Source organism: Pomacea canaliculata, linkage group LG1 (genome assembly GCF_003073045.1).
Source record: "Pomacea canaliculata isolate SZHN2017 linkage group LG1, ASM307304v1, whole genome shotgun sequence".
NCBI lineage: Eukaryota > Metazoa > Mollusca > Gastropoda > Architaenioglossa > Ampullariidae > Pomacea > Pomacea canaliculata.
Genome location: NC_037590.1, coordinates 602,380 through 622,594, shown reverse-complemented (window position 1 = coordinate 622,594; position 20,215 = coordinate 602,380). Strand labels below are relative to the sequence as shown.

Below are 20,215 nucleotides of genomic sequence, written 5' to 3'. Positions count from 1 at the left end.
AATGAAGCTTGCATCTGGTTCAACAGATTGTGATGGCCAGTTGCACATCCTGTGACCACTTTCATCTTTAAATGCCAGCAGCCAGCTATCTAGAATAACAGTAAAATAAATTATTGACCATCATACAGTCATTACCATTTGTTGTAGAGAAAATGCCATTAAAGTTAATTTGTCTGAATCGATACTTTTAACGCTACTATACCAGTAAACAGAAGGAACTGTCGAAATTCTGTTGCTTTCGAATCGTAAAGTTCGTGACCTACACTTTCGTAATCGCAATTTATTTGAGGAAATTCTGACAGCTCCGAATTCTCTGCATCGCCAACGGCTAAAGAATTATCAAATTGCAAGCTTTCAGAACTGCTGGGCCTGATTTCTACTTCTCTCTGGAAAACTTGTGCATTTATTGCGTTAATGTGTACTCTAATCTTTCTTTTCTTAGCGTAATATTCTGCACTGAACTTGGAGCTAAAATCTCAATAACTATGCTAATTTTAGAGTATATAAATTATACATACTGTTATTGAAGAGTCCAACACATGTATCAGTATTGGAATTGACGGCTGAAGAAGCTTAATTATAATTCCTTTTGCGAAAAGTGTAGAAACAGCTTTGCAAATGGCGCGCAGTTCCGATCACGTAGTACACAATTGGCTAAAAGTCACGTGCCATTATTAGGGGTTATGGCCCTTGGTTGGTAAGAGTACTCTCGCCTGTCAATATAGGTAACCTATATAGGGCCTAGATAACGTTGACAGTACGATGCGCATAGGGAAGATGTGCTGGAAGCTGGATGGCAGTACCAGATGTTTGGGTGGCTGCTCATCAGTGATCCTCATCGGTGTATAGGTATTGTTTCTATTGTGTCAAGGTTAGTGTATAATCACTGATCTACACGGTGTAGTATTTATTAAAGATTCTGAACGATTTTCTCTTTGAATATGGCATGTGCGGCTATGCTTCTAGTGTGTTGGGCGACCAGCGGTAGGGTCTACTCTAGTAGATACAGCCCACAGACGTTTGTTTGCGACCTGCCAAGCGCCAAGTGTACGAGCAGCACGTGCTGCTTCTCACGGCCCCTGCCTCGTGCACGGCTGGACCCACCGACAGGTGGCGCGCTCAACACTTGATGTAGGCAATAACTGATATGTATATCTAGTGTGTGTGTGTTGCATTATTTTGGTGTACAGCGCAGCACTTGGCCGACTCTCTAGCTCCAGCTATTACTGAGCCGCTGGTTCATCAACATGGTCTCATCGTTTTCTGTCGTCTTCCTCCTCCTCTGCACAGGTCGGTACTTGTCGCTGGGTCTACCTGCAGTTATGTCGACACTGGTACCGCCTTGTCGTAATTCGGTTCGCGAAAGATATGCATTGAAATTTCTCGTGTTCGGTACTTCAAACATCGCTAGCAAAGGTTGAGGCGCAGACATCTCCTCTACAGATTGATGAAGTTTACAGTCTGTCCTGAATATTTCGTTCTGAGAGGAGGAGCTTTCTATTTCTAAAAAATGTTCCCTAACTGAAGCAAGCGCGAACGGGAGCCATGGTACAAGTATTTAATAATAAAAAAATATTTAAAATATTAGCTTTACTGCCTTCACAGCGGCACACATTCATATGAGTGGGCCCAGAATAGTTACAGTACAGCAGATCAAATTAAATTAAGACAGTTAAAAAAAAATGAAGACTGCAATCTTTATCTGCAATTGTATCCAACTCAAAGAATGACTTCTTAACTGTTTGAATATGAACACATTTTACTCTTTATCCTCTCTTCCTCATCATTTAATTAATAAAGCATTGATTTATTGTGTTTTAGAATGAGACAACACATCTTTATAGCAATTTTTTTTTAAAGCTATGTTCTTTTGATTTTTGTTGTTGTTGGCCAGGACAAAATGAGCTATTTTATGCAACTCCTATTGCGTAGAACATTGCTTAAATTGTTTAAAATTTCGTAACTTGCTGGCCCAGAAAATATGCAACGAAGCGACTGTTGTTGAACAAAAGGAATAATATGACACAAATTGCAAAAATGACAGGAAAAAGTGCACTATCAAACTCCCAGCCCCCCTAAAAAAAAACAACTGCAGACTTGATCGACATTTGAATTGCTAGGTAGCAATCCTGCTATAAAACAGTACTTGTCAGTCCTTTATTTCACACTGTCGTGCGCTATTCTTTCTCATCAATGTTTCAAAGGATCCCACCCACTGAACTTTAAGAATGCAAACTAATCAAATTTATCAGTATGAAATAAAAGCATTATAAAATATCTGCGCATTGACATTTTGTAGAATATCTTTCAAAAGTAATGTTTATGCCAGTGACATATTATTCTTGACTGAAGCAAGATTTGTTTGCGCCACTTGCAACTTCCAGGCCCAATGGCGTGTTAACCTACTGGAAATATGTGAAAGTGGGTTAACCCCCCAAAAAAACAAAACAAAAACAACAAAACCCCCCAACAAACCCACAAAGACCACTACTGCTATGTCAGAATACTGTTAGTATGATGTAGATTGGAAGATTTCTCTTCATCGATTACTAACAGATCAGACTGGCTAATGTGTGGAAAGCCCAGATAAAACTGATGTTGAAGAATTGAAGAAGCTTATTTATAGACAAAACAGTTGCCTTTGCTCTGCACATTTCGTGAGAGGTAGCCATAGAGGAAACCATACCTGACAGAAGCCTTCCATAGACAACACCATCTTGTAAAGTATATGCTTACCTTGACCGTGAACAAGTTGAGATTCTGAATTTAACGTCAATATGACGAGCTTTTGCCGACTGTTCCCCCTTCCCCAATAACTCACCCCCCAAAAAAGAGAAAGAGGGCTAGGGACCAGAGCAAAAATTAGCCACAAGTGAAACATGCAAGGCTGCTGGCATGCCTTTACAACTGTAAGGATATCCAAGGAATGGAGAGTAACAAATGCACTATCAAGAATACAAAATGCAAGTATAAAGAGAAAAAAACCCCCAATAAAACCAATAATTAAGACTATAGTATATATAGCCTGTGTATATATATATAGTATATATACTATATATATATATAGTATATATAGCCTGTGACAGATAAGGAACTGCTGTTGTAGAGAATGACAGCTGAAGACTATCAGTGTGGAAGATAATATATACCAAATAGTTTAGACAATTAGCATTTGAAGATACTGAGACTACTTATATGCAGATGACTAAATATTAAGCTAATTTCAGTGCCTGTGTACTCCCAGCTGGTTACGCCAGAAATGATGTGCGAGATGGAATGTCTTAGAGAGAGTGGCAGTTTGTCAGCTGTCACCTATGACAGCACTGTGGCTGCAAGATGCCGTAACTACTGCAGGGAGCATGCGTAAGTGATAACAAGGTGTAAGCAGTCTGCCCCCAAGTGGGTAAGCAAATGTTATTAAATTATGGATAATTACAGTCTTCAAAAGTAATATTTATAAACTCAGCTGACTTTTCCATTGTAACAATGAACAGTGCTCGAGTATAAAGAATTTTATGCACTGACATATTTTTATTACTTAACTGCCGTTTTGTCATGATACTTGTTAGAATCCTCGCTTACTAAACATAACCTTCACCTTCAAAACAACCTGATGTCTGATTGCAGTTATGACTTCCTCTTTAGCCTTATGTCTTCGCTAACACCACCTGACAAATAGCTCATGGCTTCTTTGACCATAGCACTTTGCTGCCAACACTGATGACACCCGTCAAATACACAGCCTTTCAACTTTCATATGCTAGTTTGGTGGCAAAAGCTAGTAGATAAATGGCTAGTTTTCATGCTGGCATTTATGACACATTCTGGTTTGAAACATAATAATGAATAAAGACAATGTATGTTTACACATGATAAAAATCTTCTCTTGCATTTTCATGATATGGCAAGTAATTTCAAATTTGATAAGCAATTTTTTTGTGACTGTTATTTTTGGAAAAAAAGGAAATATGTGATGGCATTGACACATGATCTCAGCAATGGAGAGATGTATAATTCTTTGAACTACAATATGATGGACAGCTCTTGTTTTGGATGCGGTGGAAATGGATAACATTTTATGGTTTCTTATTGCTCAGTCATTCCCCATCTCATCCAAATCAGTTTTATCCTGTCCTGCAAAACTTCTGTTACAGCAAAGGACAGATTCAGTCAGTAATAAACTTGTTACAGTAAATGACAGCTTTCAGTCTGTAATAAACTGGCACAAGAAACATTCTTACAGCTTCATATGCATTTTGAAGTAAATAACAACATAATTCTTTTAATAATCACAATGCCAAAAATGCCTTAACAACTATGTGTCCCAAGGCTATGGCCAGCACCTTGGTTCATCTAAATCACATGGCAAAGAACGTCTGGGTTTGAGTTCTTATCTACTCTCACAGACGTGAAGTAAACAGTCCTGTCAAAGGCAATATCCTTACCTGTAAAATGCATGTGAATGACTGTACAATGTGGGCTGAGAATATTCAGCGTGCAAGTCACTGGACAATAACAGACTAACTTCTTTCCTTGCACATTATGCTGTCACACCTCTTGGGCATTGTGGCTAGGAGTCAAAGTTCAGAACACTTTAAATAGGGAGTATGGTCCATTGAGTAACTTAGAGAAGCATATTTTCATTCCAACCCAGGTGATTTCTGTGAGAAGCATAACCATAAATGAATGGCTATATTGTGTCTCAACACTGTCATAACATTGTGCTAACACTGCAGTTCCACCTACACACTTGACTGATCCCAAGGTGAGACTAACAGCCATCGGCAGAACTTCTGGGCTTTGAAAAAGCTGTACGATGGGAAAGGTATGCTGCTGCAATGCAATGGCCCATCAGGATGGCAAGAAGGGCCCAGAAACAAGCAGAAGATTCCGCCTGGTAAAGTGTAGACCCAGCACTGGTGTAGACTTTGTGAAGTATGTACCAAGCAGCAAGTCAGGGCTTGTGTTTCTGTACCAAAAGAAAGACAATGACAACAGATCAAGTTTCACTCACTGGACACTGAACATTTCCTGCAAAATTCTGACTACTGTGCATTCATGTGTATGCAGAGACTAGAGGGCACATGACTCATATGGTTGCACACTCTGTCCATTGTTAATTCTATTGCAGAATTTTGAAAGTAAACCTAAATTTCTTTGATGAAATGAAAGTGGAGGCCATTATTATCAGATTAGTGCTAGGGACAATATTATCATTTTGCATGTTCTTTTCCTCTGAACACTGATAGGACAACTCACACATGCAAGGTGCTGGGGACATTCGTGTCATTGTCCGTGTCTTGTTCCTCTAGCACTTTAGCAGCATCCCACAGTCTCACTGAGTCATCTATGCCACCTGTTAAAGAAATCAATGCAAACAGCATGATAGCCTCAGTCTTTCAACTGTTGGAGGCAGACTTAAATGGCATGTTCATTACAAATTACCAACAAAGACACTGGAATGCTGCATTCCATCTCATAGTCTTTAATTAAAATAGATGAAGCATTTTCAAATAAAATTATCACCCGTAGGCAGCAACCTAAAAGTCAGGTGCTACACTGCAAAGGTAGCCCGTATCTATCATAATTCACTATAAGTGGATTTCATGACTTTAAGTAATGCTCATTTAACTTGACGTATGACTCTTCACGTCTACTGCCCAACATGACTATACTGTCCAAGAATGGCAGTGTTAATGTGTGTAAAAGACTTAAAAATTTTATTGGACACAACTCATTTCTTTTAAATTTACAAAAAAGTACCCTTTTATGGTGAACTAAGGTAAGAACTTGTTATTTTTACTTACACTGTACAAGTATTACTAATCTGTTTTGTCTCTGGATTTTTTTTTTACTTGCATTGTACAAGTATTAGCAATTTATTTTGTCTTTCAGCACTTTTTAAAAAAAATAAAATGAAGGTTCATAAAAAGCACTAAAGTAGCTCATTCTCATCCTTGCCATGTGAATATGTTCACCTTAAACGTTCGAAGTCTACTGATGTATTTTATTGCTACAGAAAAACAAAATCTGAGCAAAAGCTGGAAACCATATTATGTGCTATGATGACATGAATCACCAGAAGCAAGAACATTGCCCTGACAGGTAAAGCATGAACTACGACAACATGGACTCACCAGAAGCAAGTATGCTGCCTTCACGACTGAAACAAAGGCTGTAGACAGTTGATGTGTGACCTCTCAGATGAGCAACAGCGGTACCATTAGACAAGTCCCACAGTATCACTGTCTGATCTGCACCTATTTATCGACTGATTTTTATAAAACACGTCCCACAGTATTCCTGTTTATCTGCACCTGTTTATCACTAATTAGTTTTCATTAGCATTCTGAGTGGAAGCACCTCCATTTTAACTCATTCGTTATCCTTACAGGTGATATGACAGCCTTTACCTTTCGCCTTACTATATTATAAAACAAATTCTGTAATCTTAAATACTGTTTGTAGCTTGGGGCATGCATAACCGAAAGGTCTTATCAACATTAGGCAGCATTATACTGCAGCTACTCCTTACAATGCATTGGGATAACATTCTCTTTCAAGCCTACTCTACCACTAAGACAGGACAAGATGCAAAGCTCACCTCCTGATGCCAGATACCGCCCATCAGGGGAAAAGGTCAAACAATGAACAGATTCCTGAAAAAATGATCATCAAGAAATGTTATAAACCACACTCATGACACTGTCAGAAGTGGGCAGAATGTAAGCAGGGTGGTTAGTTCTAACCTCCATCCTCTTACAAAGGACAGAGTCTTCCTACACATGATGCAAAAAACAACCGTTAAAAAAAAAAAGCCAAGAGCTAATCATTAAATGCCAAACTGCTGGCTTATGGCAAAACAGAATAGTTCGACCTAAGGGAGAGAGGTAAGAAGCACACACAGTGCCATACATACTGTATGTAAGACAGTAAAATTGGTACTCACCTTGTGTCCAGTCATGATACGAACACAGCTGCCATTCAGCACATCCCACAGTCGTACAGTGCGGTCGCTAGACCCAGTTGCTACATAGTTGCAGTTAGGATGGAACAGCACACACTGCAAAAAGGAAACATGTATATCAGCAACTACTGGATATGCACATATTTTCCTATATCCTGTATATATTTCTCTATTCTATATCCTGACATGACTGGTCAAAAAGCAAATTTCTCGTCATCCTCCTGTTTGCCTTTCGAGAAAGTGCACATACATATACCCTAAACCCCAGTGTGTGATACAGGACTGATGGAACAATTTACATTCCATGTCTCACCTTCCTGTTTGATATGAACACAGCTACAATTTTTGTGGTTCAAAGATTTCTAAAATTACTGGGTGATGTAACTATCTGTCTCGGTTATGGGTGGTCTGGTGGCTAGCATCTGTCACCAATACAATGAGGACTGCCTGTCTTGGGTTCAGACTTTGTCACCGACACCCTGTTCTTTCTCTGAATGTGCTGTCTGTTTATAGAACTGGCCGCTTTGCCATGATATAGCCTTAGCTGGTGTCTAGGTGTGAAACACCAATCTCCTCCACCTCACTTATGTCTAAAACTACTGGGTGACATAATAGAAATTCAGCTCCTTCAAGTCTTGCCTTCTCATGCCATTTGAAAATCTAGGATCTACAAAAAGCCTACCTCCACATCGCAAAGATGTCCAACAAACATTCGCAGTGGCTGGTAGTGATCTGTGGACCAAAGTCTAGCAGTCCGATCTTTGCCTCCAGAAACAAAATAGTGACCACAAGGCCTGCAACATGTTACATCAGTATGTTCTGTGACTGCACACTAAACAGGCACTGCGCCAACAACCAGGTTATTCACAGATTCCATGCAATCAAAAGAAAGGTCAAAGTAAAAATTACATTAGCCTAGTAGATGTATTGGAAGTTTATTATAAGTGGTTCACGATATTTAGCGCATGCCATGTAGAAGGCAGATATAACCTGGTCCTTCTCTAATAGATCAGTTACATTCTTCTGGCTGCTGCATAAAAGGATCTTCTATTTCAGTACTTGGCTAGTGTAACTCTTGAACCTTAGACCTTTCAATCCGAAGTCAAATGCACTTATCAAACATCTAAGTTGCCTTTACCTTAACCTTTAGGGTAAGTGAATAGGATAAAGGACTACTATTTAAGGTAAACGACTAACATTTAAAGCTAGACAGGCAAAAAGAAAGATCTTACTATCAAAGGAACCAATCATTCAACAAAACATGATTAGGACAGATAAACCTTAGCATTTAATAAACCGAGAGGCCAAACAAAGCCTGGCTATGCTTACATATGTCTATAGCTTGCTATAAACTAAAAACGTGACTCACGCAAATTTAACATCACAGACAGGAAACATGTGTCCTTTGTAGCAAACAATGGTGCTCCAAGTGTGGAGATTCCAGAGACGAACTATACAGAAAGCATAAACATGGTATTATGAAAAACTGCTGTCATAACCTGTCCTGCTTACTTCACCCCACCTAGTACAAGGTTCAACTCTTTCCTAGCATGTCACTCCTGCAAAAGTGAGTATATTCACAACCACAGTTTCACAGACTGTAATGCCAACTAGGTAGCATCATAAAACACATTGTGCTGGGCATAAATATGTAAGGGAAAAAAAAGTTGGTGCCTTCAGGGGTTGTTTTATTATGAATTACTTCCTTTTAAGAACTAAAATAGAGAATCGGGTATTTTGTTATATTTGAAAATAGCCAATGAGTCAGTTGGTCAAAGACCATGTTTCAGACGGTTGCCGGTTATTCAATTTGACAAAGATTTGTACTCCCAGCCAAAAATTACAATAGTAATACTTAAAGTCTAATATATATTCTAATAAAATATTTTATTGTTTGGCACTTTATGTTCATATTTATCTTGTGTACATTTTTATTTATCTTGTGCACCCTTACGAGAAAATAAGTTTTCCTGATTTATGAACTGGGAGATTTTCCTAAAACTTAGCACAAGTAAAAGAAAAATATATTCTAAATGACTCATTTGCATGAGAGTTTAATTTGTAAATGCACAAAGAGAAGTCACCAAGGAATGTAGGTACAAGTTTTTTACTGGCCTTGAGCCATCTTCCAGAGAGAACTGTATCCTGCTAGAAGTTTAACATAAGCAAGCGGATTTTATTCATCGTTCTTACTTGTTCCATCTTCTGATGCTGACAGGAGGCTGGTCCTGTCAGGACTGAAGGAGACAGCAAAGACAACTCCAGAGTGACCTGTCAGCATCTTGGTGTCTGTTCCTGTCCTGTCGTCCATCATGCGTTCCAGAACATCATCTGGATGTTCATGATTTTAGTTTGGTAAATATAATAGTAACATAATAAACATACAAAAAGATAAGCATACAATTCTAATTAAAATGTTCTCCACAGGGGTCAGCTTGATTTTAAATGTTAAATGCAGTTTTATACCCCAGTGTACTTTTCAATAACACAAGGTACCTTTGTTTGTTACAAAACCTAAAGGAGATTAATAAGTCAAGGAAGCATCTGCTCTTCACCACTTCCCCACTCTCACCTGCCTCCTTGTCAATGTACTCTAGTTCTGATGATGGCTTCATACAGCGCAGTTTGTTTGGTGTCAAAGTCCAGACTCGAATGTTTCCATCTTCAAAACCTGCAGCCACCATACTGGAATCATCTGTAAAGTCTATGCCTGACACACTGAAAAATATATTGTAAAATGTAACAATGTAAAAAGACTCTCCATAAAACAGTTATGATTTCAACTAAAAATTAAAAATTTCAATTTAGAGTTTACAATCCAGTCTTCGATAATTTATTTTCAAATAGTGTTCTGAATGTATGCAGTGTGAAGCTAATAACGAGAGATGAAAGGGAAAAAAAAACCCTTCATACAAACAAACTGATGTATCTTTTTCTAAACAAACCTGTACTATCACTACAAGGTAAGTTGTACCAACAGGTGGTGGTGTTTTTGAATACTGGTTGTAAATATATATATTAAAAAAAAATTCTGAGATCTGAAAGACATATACAGTTAAGCGGAAAACTCACCCCTGGCTGGAATTAAGGAGGGTATAGAGGCAAATAGATGGGAGATTGTCTGCACTTAGTTTTACACGCTTCATGGCCTCTCGATAAATATTAATCTTTTCTATCTTGTCTTGGTCTCGTCTAAACAGAGGAAGAAAAAAGAACAAATTGTTATAACAACGCTGCTAAAAATATTGTGAAGATGTACAATTAAGAAAGTTGTTGAAAAATACTCACTGGAAAAAAATTATATATCTTACATACTATATGGACACACATGCATATATATATATCTCAACATATTTTTGTCTCACAAGATTACTTGTTGTGCCTCTTTTCTATGCAAATCACTTTCTCACATATCCTAAAAGATATTGGTATGAATACTGAGTCATTCACACTTTCTCTCATACCATGCATGCACTTCTCCAAACCACCTCCCATCCCCCACAGACTGCCCTCAGCTTTGGCAGTGGTATTCTGTTCTGTGTGAAGTATTGATATGAATACTCACCAACTCACTCTCACATTATGCATGCACTTCTCTACCCACAGACTGTACTCACAGCTCTGGCAGTGGTATTCTGGTCTGTGGTGGAGCGTTGGGATCATTCTTGGCTTTCTTCATCAACAAAGCATCTTTCTTTGCTTTCCTTTTCTGAAAAATATATTTCTTCTTTAACAAAGCATCTTTCTGTAACTGCTGACAGCTGTACAAGATGTAGGGACAGTAACTGTTGACAACTGTACAAGTCATGGGGACAGTTACCTTTGACTTGTTGGCTGGGTCTCCACCATCTCCCTCACCCCCCTCCTCCTCTTCCTCCAGTGGAATGTTGAGGTCCGGCTCCTTCAGCAAGCCGTAATACACTTTTGCTTTGTTTGCTGCAGAACCAACAACTGCTGCCTTTCAGGTGTCATCACTTTTTTTTTCCTTTGGTGTATAAAACTCCAGAAATTTTAAGCTACTAACCAAAAACTTGCAAACTAGAACGAATTCCACCTTACTCATAAAAATGCCCAGCCATTCAATATTCTAAAATGTGACTGACCTAAACATTTCTCTTGTGACTTACCCTCTTTTTCTGCCTCTCCCTGCAGAGCTCCCGAAGTAGCCAGAATCTGTTCCTGTGTGCGTGGAATACCATCAAACACTACAAAGAAAATTACAATGTTTCATATCTCATTAGAGAACCCTAGATATCTAAATTTAAAGGTATTTTACAACTGATTTTGATTCAATAAGGGTACTATTTTTTTGAAATAGAGAATAGCCCTATTTCATCCTCAAGCCACAAGTCAAAAAGAACCATTATTCTACTCCAATTCTGGACAAAAATAGTGACTTTTGACTGCATGTTTATTTCACATGCAAAAAGCACATTTTTTTGTTTTGCATAGCAGCATGATTCGTACACCCTAAGCATCTATACATCTGATTCTTAATACTGATAATTTGCACTATAGATGAACCCATGAAACAGACAAAATTACTTTCTGGACAAAAGCTGTGATGAAAACACAAATATCTGACTTGCTGTCCTCTGAAATGCGTCTTTGAGTGGAGGGGCACAAATAAACAGTTTGATAGGTGAACTAAAAATGATAAGAGGCATTAAAATATAAATTTGTAGTAATATTTTATCAGTGAAAGGATTTGTAAGGGTCACAGAGAAAATGTGAGGTGAGGACTTGTAAGGAGCATGTGGCAAATATAAGGCCTTACAGCAAAAAATCTAAATGTAAGGACTGGTAAAAAACCCTGCAAACCCTAAATTTTAGTGCAGATTTTCTCTGCAGTGAGTCTAAGATTAAGTCTATATTTCTGCATTCATGAGGTTAAGAATTGTAGTAAGAGGTTAGATGTGCGATTTCTCTCCAGATATATTATACCCAAACATCAGTCATAAGGACTAAACAAGTGCTGCCCTCTGTGAACCAAGTCTTTGTGTCACTTACCATGGATGAACAGATGTTCATGAATAAGATTAGTCAGCAAGATCAAATGTCTCCCCTGCAGATGCCGCTTCAAGTGGGTATACGAGTCTCGGGACATGTGGATAACAAACTGACTAGTTCTGGACAAGAATAGAGACTAGTGAATTAAAAAATTATTTCAATTAAAAAAAATTTTTTCCTCTCAGTAACAAATTTGAAATATTAGCTAAACTCTGTAATCAGAAACAGCAATAAAAATTTACTGTTTTCTAAGCCAAAACTTGTTAAAAATTCCCTTAAAAATGATATCAAAGAGGATACCAAGAAGACCACTTAGGCAGGAAAGTGTAGCCATGCTGACTTGGATGTATCTGCGACCATGCTCTCCTTCTATGAGTATCAGCAAAGTTGATTCTCTCTGGTATCAATGTTCAAAAAGTATGAAATTGTGCCCGTCTGATTGGGTGCATCTGTTGCCAGTACAAGATCGTCAGAATAAAGGGGCAGCACGCCCGAATCTAGTGACGTTTACTCATCTAAAAGGGGATGGCTTGACTTCAAGCTCTCATATAGCAGTGGTACTCTTGGTATTCTCTTTGATGATACTTTGTCAAAAATCTACAAATGTTAGAAATAAAATTTCTTCATCTCTTATATAAGCAGTTGAGTTGTCGAAAGGTTACAGATTGACAGATTAAGAGTTACTAGTTTATTTTCGCTGCAGTTGAAAAGTGTTGGTTAGCCAACCACATTACTAACATTTACTGCCAACATTATTTGCACGATTCCATTTTAGATTGTTGCTAAGGTAAAAGCAACCCCAGCAGTTAAAAGAAGAATTCACTAATAATATTAGTGACAGGTGGCTTTAAAACTTACTTGAATTCTTGAAGCATGGCATTGTTTTCCATGTGCTCACGACGTTTAACTGCCCCAAGTCGGGCAAGGTCTGCTTGTCGGTAATCTTCATGATCCTGGTAAAATTTCTCAAAGAACTGACCAGCTGCAGAAGATACAATATTGCCATATCATTTGAAATCCTCTTTAAACCCAATGGCTATGATTTTCAACACTCAAACTTTTTCAAACATAATACCCTATTCTAAAAACTGAGAAGGCTAGGGGTGGAAGATTTAGTGTTTTACACCATGCTAGGAAACATAAGGTGCCATATGCAGAGAGGAAAATGGTATGTCCAGGCCATTATCTGAATCTAGGTAACCTGATCATCACTACATTGGTGACTGAATTGTCCTTACAAAAAGATAATAATGTAGAACATTTGCTTCAGCACACAACAGAATTAAATATATGTGCAGGACTGCACTGAGGACTCACCATGCCACTCATGCCTATTATAGATCAGCTCCAGATACATATGGACAAATACTGGATACAGGATGGTATTCAGCTCCACCTGTTGAATACACCAACAAACTGATATGTCTGTTTGCAGCACATACATCCAAACACCTTCTAATACTCCTTACTCTTATTATTTTGTTGATTTTCTTTCCAGTCGATAATAATTATAAGAATATTAATACTTCGAATAAAACATACAGCTTGATTTTAAGGCCTTTTATTTTCCTGCAGAACTCTGTGACAAAAACTACAGCCACGTTGCAAACAACAGTGCAAGAAAAAGCTGTGGGATACAAAACTAGCACTATTCACAGAAGTACACTACAAAGACAAGTCTTGATAGCAACAATAAAGATTTAAGACATGCTAGACATCTGAGTCCCCCCCCCAACCCCCCCCAAAAAAAACCCTTCCAAACCACAGAGTTGAAATACTCCATTTTAAAAAAAGTCTGATAAATAATTGAGATTTTTCTCAAGAAACATGGTAAGTAACCAGTGGGCATGCTTCTATAAAAAATATTTTTTCTTAAATGAAAATTACCCGGTGAACATCCAGGCAGGACTCAATGAACTGTTTTAAATCAGTATATACATCCTCGTATATGCTAGGGTCATCTGTACTGTAAAATACATAGAATAAAAAGGAAAAAAGATAAGAAAATAAGCAAAAATCATTTACTGCAGGGCAGTTTTCATGTGCTCAAGAACACAAATCATAGTCACGATAAGAAGACACAAATGGTGGTAGTTCTTATCTTGCATAAAATACACGACATATAGTAATAATATCAAAACTGGTTATTGCAAATATTTAATGTTACGTTTCATTATCCTCCCATCTTTCTACAACATGCAACATTCTATACATGGTAATCTTGCATATCCAAAGTAATATAAATCAAGCAACTCAAAATAGATTTGTAATCTAAAAATAAAAAAATAGACTAACATCCTAATAAAACAGAAAATAGAGCATTATCTGACCTTTTGTAGGCAGCCAGTGCATGAGAGACAACAGAAGAAGGCTGTGATTTTTCTGTCTGTATGTCTTCTTCGCTAAGCTTAGCCTCTTTCTTCAGAATAGCCTCTGTTTCCTAGGATTAAAAAACAAGAACCCAACAATGTAACACATGGATTATATGCACAGTCACTGTAAAGGGAGTCTTGCATTTGTTGATAATAGAGATTATCAATCTCTTCTTTGACCTTACAAGATGACCACAGGAGAGGGCAATAGGAGGCTACATTTGCTCCCTAACCATTGTAAGTTGACTTCCTGACAGTGACCTCACATGTTTGGCATACAGGATGCTCTACTGGTCAGGTCAACAACAATTCCACAGCCATGTTACAGGGGCATGGACCTCTCTCATGGTTTGAGCAAATGAAACATTAATAACTGGCCAGTTTGAAGTCCATAGGTACTTGCTCATAACGAAGTAGTGACATTTACAATTCTTCACGATGGACCACATTGTGTAATATCACAACAATCACCATCCTTCACAACAATGACAATTAAGTCATACCAGATTCCCAGTCAAGGCATAATAGTATGACATCTAGTAAGTATAAACTACTACTATTATTATTAATAATGGGAACTTATAACGCACAGCATCACGACCAAGATAGTACGCAACCTCTGCGCAGACCAATAATGATAAATGAAAGATAACAGCCAGTGGACAGTGAGGTAGGCACACTGAACAACATAAAGATGAGGTACAAGAGAAGAGCTTTAAGCAATAGATGAAGGTATAAAGGGATACGAAAAAGTGTTTAGATCAGTGGTTCTTAACCGGGGTTCGATCGAACCCTAGGGGTTCGGTGAGTCGGTCTCAGGGGTTCGGCGGAGCCTCCGCCATGGAGGTCAAGACATACCCGCAATTCGTGATGACACTAAAGAAGAGTTCGGTGAATGTGCATATGAAACTTGTGGGTTCGGTACCTCAAACAAGGTTAAGAACCACTGGTTTAGATGGACGGTTAGCATGACAGACAGTATTACATTAAAATACTTATTTAGAGTTTAGAAAGACTACCAATTCACCTGCAGATTATGTTCCCGAAGAAACTGCAGAACAGCCAAAAGTGTTTGTTTTTCGTTGTGGTCTGATTTATCCCCCATAACAACAGTGGCATGTTTCATTTTGTTTGTCATATGTCCGCTCTCGGCCATTTTGTTTTCAGTTAGCTTCTAAGAGTAAATACCCTCTCTAAAATTGGATTTGAATACTTTTCAAAAAGATAACTTATATTATAAAATAATGAATCCTAAAGAAGTTTTATCAACACAATATCGTCAAATTGTCATTTTTTGACAAAAATATTCTTTTCGGGTAATTTTGAAAACTTTCCTTCGTGGCTAAACTTCCTGCACATGTCCTTCCGGTTGGAATTTTGAAAGGGTAAGCATCGCGGCGACAAAGAAATAGAATCTTTTTAAAATCTTTGTCAGTAATTTGACATCCGTGTAGGAAATAGTCCCCAAAAGTAACATTAAATCTCTGTAACAGTCTTTGGTATTGTTTTGTTGCAGTTCCACAAGAAATCATGAGGGCGAAGGTGAGTAATTGGACTTAACAGACTCGTGCTTGGGCACTACGAAACCATCTACATTGTGAATGTAACATATCTGTAATCTCAACGTCGACTTTATAACTGCTAAAAGGAATAGCTTTTTAACAATTTCTTACATCAGGATACCGTAATACGATAGTTGTTCACCAGAAAAATATATTTGGGTAAAGAAAAGCATAATTTGTGTTGTGCACATTTTTAGCAACATCGTTAGTGTTATATTTTCTATTTTCAGTGGAGGAAGAAGAGAATGAGGAGGCTCAAGCGCAAGCGCAGAAAGATGAGGGCAAGGTAAATATTTTACTAGTTTACTTGATGCTGTCCTGCATGTCAGATCACGATAAGCAGCTTCATCTTTGGAAGTAGTTTTCGTCGGCTATCAGCTGCGCTGATTCTCCCGTTTACCAGCGTAACAACGATGCTCTTTTAATAGGGGATATGTGGCAGCCACATATTTGAGTACAGTTGTACACTACTTGTAATGTTTCAAAATGAAATTAGTGTGCTTTCAGTTATCATGCTTGCATTTGCAGATACAGTAGCATCTTGTATGGTTGTCAGATGCTCATGAATTGATATCTGCAAGCTAATGATTCATTTAACATACTTCAGCAATTTAGTCGTCGGTATTGTTGCCAGTTATTACTTATAACTAAACACTGCCGCTGGCAATTATTTGTTTTTTGTTTATGTTCATAGTCGCCTTAATGGTTGGTGGAAACACAATAGTGTTTAATATTTAAACAGCCTAGTGGAAAAACTTAGTCATGGCTCGACAGAAGGTTAAGAGGAAGGTAGTTCAAAGGAAATTGGTCAACAGTTGAAAAAGGAAATTTCAAAGTATGAAGGAGGCATGTGTGTGTGTCAGGTATACACATTTTAAAGCAAAAAGAGCAGTCTATAAAAGCTAATGTTTTGAAAAGGAGTGAGTACATGTATTTTAAAAAAGCAAAGGCATAAAATAATGGAAGAAGTAGAACAATTGTTGCTTGTGTATATAAACAATAAACAGAAGATGTTAGCATCAGCGAGTCATTCATTTGTTAGAATTGTTGCAAATCAATGATGATTTGCAGAAGAAAACCCCAGGAACAAGCAAGTGCTGCTAGTGATTTTGTTTTCAAAGCTAGTCAAGGCTGGTTTGAGAAATTGAGGCACAGAAAAACAATCCACAGCATCACAAGGCATGGGGAGGAAGCTGGTTTAAACAAGTTAGGGTCCTTGAAGTTTTTAAAGAATTTAGAAAAATCATAGGTTACATCCTGCAGCAGGAACCAATTCCATCTACTTCCTATCTCTTATGGGGAAATTTGGGATACTGAACATTTTGGGTACCAACCTATTTTCCAGAACGAATTGTGATAGTTATCCAAGGTTCCACAGTATTACTAAACCTGCTAAAAATGGTTGTTGATTTTTTTAAATAAATAGATCTTACAAGTAAATAGTACTATTAATACTAGTAAAGTGATCGCTCTGCCAAAAAAATCAAACAGCTATAAAATATCAACTTGGAGGTAAGGGGTTAAAAATAAAAGTAATGACTCGATGGGTTTAAGATTTGTTGTATAAGCATTACTCTTTATAGCAATCAGAATACTAGTCAAGTTTTAAGCCCTTCGCTTCCTCTTACCTGTTCATTGGTTGTCGGTGTAACGGGATGAAACTTCCCGTCAGTACTAAACGTCTCGGTATAGTCTGCGCATGTTACTGATGGTGAATGAAATTGTAAAACGCATGTTGATGCCTAATGATAACTCATGTTACATGCTAGAGCTGCTTGACAATGGGAAAGTAAACTAAGAATTTGGAATTCCATCTGAAATATGGCTTTATTGCTGAATCTGGGTAAATAAGGGCACCACATCAAGTACTTTCCACTTGGCTCTTGCTAGAAATAAAATAACATTGTAAAAGCAAAATTATACAAGCATATTTTGAAAATATCAGCGTACTATTCGAAGGCACAGCAGCGAAACCAAACGTGTCGTCATGAAGCGAAGAAAAATAAAGCCTGTCGGTCATGTGAATCTTCGATTGACAGTTTAATTGAAATAAAAGTAAAGGACGAAACATTACAGGACATACGACATAAAATAACATTGCAAAAGCAAAATTATGCACAATATGCTTTGAGCTGGTTTTGATAAATAAACCTAAGAAAATGTTTACTAATCCATCGGAAGTTTGAACCGAGACGTTTAGTACTGCTAGGAAGTTTCATCCTGTTACAGTCGAAGACAAGTCTTTTTGCAGATTTACTTCCATACTGTTTTTATTTATTTTATTATTATTTTTTTAACCACTCTTTGCAGCTTTTATTACTTGTCTGCAGTTTTCTTTCCATCCATATTCTGTCCATGTCTCTTGTTTCGTGTGCTGAGAATGTGTTCCTTCATAAGCACAATATTTGACTATATAAATCGTGGACATTGTAAACCTGCAGCGAGTGTGGTAAACCCCACCTAAGCTGAAAAGATCATTCAAGAAAATTTTTCATACATGTAACATCCATAAAAGTGTTCTAACGAAAATATCGGTCAGCTTACCTATGGTAAAATACTGCAAATTGTAGTGTTGCCTTAGGAATATTTTTTTTGTTTATTTTGACAAGAATAGTCTTGGATAACTTAAAAGGAATTTTCAGTGTTCACAATTTTTAACAAATTCATTTAAGGGTAGGTGTTCTACAATGCTTTAAAAGCAGAGTTTTGCATTTAAATGCACTAGATTTAATGGTAAATTTTCCAGGCTTTATTAAATATTATTGAGATGTGCAAAAATATCTTTGTCGACAGTTTTTGGGGATGGGGTCACCATTAAAGCTAGTTTTGGCTGTCTTGGGTTAAGCTCTTGCCTTAGTATGCTTTTCATTTATGTGGTATCTGCAAGGCTGGTCCCTTTGACTTGATAAAACCTTAGATCAGTGTAAAACACCCCAAGTCTGTCACTTGGATTGCATGATGACCAGCTTGACAATTTTTGTGCATTGCTCAACTGGATTTATTAAAAGTTACCATGTACCTAATGTAAGATTGTTTTGTCGGTTCTCAGTATCCCTGAGTTAAAATAACAAAAATTCTATCATATCCATAACACAGAAATTAATATGATGAAGGTTTTCAACAAGAGGATTCTTAACAATACGGCTGTTGCTTTGGATGTCAGCGATGTCAACTTCATCGTGCTTTTTAAAAACTTTGGTTGCAAAGCTGTATTTTTGATTAATAATTAACTCGCCAGTATTATTTTATTGTAAATCAGAATATTTCGTTTGTCTTTTATGCTGATGTTACTGCATAGGGTATGAGCCAATATTTTAGCAGGACCTAATAAGCCAACAACTGTAAATAAGTGACCCAGGAGTGAAAGAAATACTTTTGGGGCTTCTAAGTTTTGGTAAAGAGAAATAATACTAAAAAATAATAGAAATATTAATAGTATACATCAGACTGCGTGATGTAAACTCCAAATTTAATATCGCCTTGTGAACAGGTGAAAAAAAATAGCATAAAAACAAATTTATAGCCAAAAGTGTATATCAGTATTTATCTCGCTATTAGCCATGGTCCTATCGCTTAATTTAAGTTGGCTATTTTCTCACGTCACCTCTGCTTACATAGATATTTAATTCGTGTCAATTTGTTTCAGATCAAAGTAGAGGGTGTGTCACATTCCTCGGCAGAATTCAGATGTGAGAGAAGAGCTGTCAGGGTTTCCTTGCAAGCTGCATGTGCTCAGTCATTTCAGCAGACTCGCGGCCATTGGGCTCCATCCTGGGAAATCACAGATGTTGCAGCTCCCAGGATATCTGCTAATGGCATGGCAGTTTTCATTTTGAAATGCCCCAATTTGAGGACTAAACTGAACATCACGTACACATCTTTTCCAGTTGGATTTGATCCTGAGCATGTGTGTGTTGAGCAGTGGTGTGAACTTGCAATTTACCTACATTTGACTTCATTTCTCTTTAAATGTTTTCTGCTTTGTCCCCTCCACTTTTCAATAAAGGATGAGAAAAGTATTACTAGTGTTTCTATATTAGTGTCTGGAAGTATTGATGCAACTCGAATATGTATTAGGTTGAACTTCACTTGGTAGCACAAGAAGAAATATAGCAAGCACTGCAGAAAATAAAGTGGTTATTGACTACTAAAGGATATACGCAAAGGTTCTAAAACTGCTTGCTTTTTAAAAAAGTTATGCAAGTTAATATTCCAGTGTACATGTACACTTGTAGCTGAAGGGAAGATGTAAAACTTGCAATTCCAAATGTTTCTTACATGAGACCAATGCCATTTGCCTTCCT

At 37.5% G+C, this 20,215-nt stretch overlaps 1 protein-coding gene and 2 long non-coding RNA genes across 4 annotated transcripts; 2 read left to right on the top strand and 1 right to left on the bottom strand.

Annotated features, from left to right (window-relative positions):
* The first annotated feature begins 747 nt into the window (after positions 1-747).
* On the top strand, positions 748-3,873 carry LOC112564269. 2 transcript variants are annotated; one of them, XR_003099190.1, is made up of 3 exons: positions 748-871; positions 3,228-3,363; positions 3,628-3,873. It is a non-coding gene; the product is annotated as an uncharacterized LOC112564269 (long non-coding RNA). The 2 variants fall into 2 exon arrangements; XR_003099188.1 differs by lacking the exon at positions 748-871 and adding an exon at positions 929-1,290.
* On the bottom strand, positions 3,859-15,534 carry LOC112564254 (transcription initiation factor TFIID subunit 5-like). Its single transcript, XM_025238951.1, has 19 exons — positions 15,377-15,534; positions 14,308-14,417; positions 13,865-13,943; positions 13,295-13,373; positions 12,836-12,959; positions 11,978-12,096; positions 11,095-11,172; positions 10,788-10,903; positions 10,585-10,676; positions 10,040-10,159; positions 9,540-9,685; positions 9,161-9,298; positions 8,337-8,418; positions 7,650-7,761; positions 6,950-7,063; positions 6,605-6,659; positions 6,138-6,260; positions 5,260-5,356; positions 3,859-4,969 (listed from the first exon to the last, which is right to left on the bottom strand). Exons 1-19 carry the CDS (start codon positions 15,503-15,505, stop codon positions 4,852-4,854), a joined length of 2,031 nt encoding a protein of 676 aa, XP_025094736.1. The 5' UTR covers positions 15,506-15,534; the 3' UTR covers positions 3,859-4,851.
* A 133-nt stretch (positions 15,535-15,667) lies between these two features.
* On the top strand, positions 15,668-19,930 carry LOC112564261. Its single transcript, XR_003099186.1, has 4 exons — positions 15,668-15,734; positions 15,866-15,891; positions 16,142-16,197; positions 19,558-19,930. It is a non-coding gene; the product is annotated as an uncharacterized LOC112564261 (long non-coding RNA).
* Positions 19,931-20,215: the final 285 nt, after the last annotated feature.

Bases quoted from the DNA above. Each gene is read 5' to 3' on its own strand.
- LOC112564254 (XM_025238951.1), bottom strand. From the start codon at position 15,505: ATGGCCGAGAGCGGACATATGACAAACAAAATGAAACATGCCACTGTT. The intron at 11,173-11,977 runs GTAAGTGACACA...TTTTCTTTGTAG, and splicing joins TGAACATCTGTTCATCCATG to TGTTTGATGGTATTCCACGC. The intron at 7,064-7,649 runs GTAGGCTTTTTG...TCCTTTTTGCAG, and splicing joins GACATCTTTGCGATGTGGAG to TGTGTGCTGTTCCATCCTAA.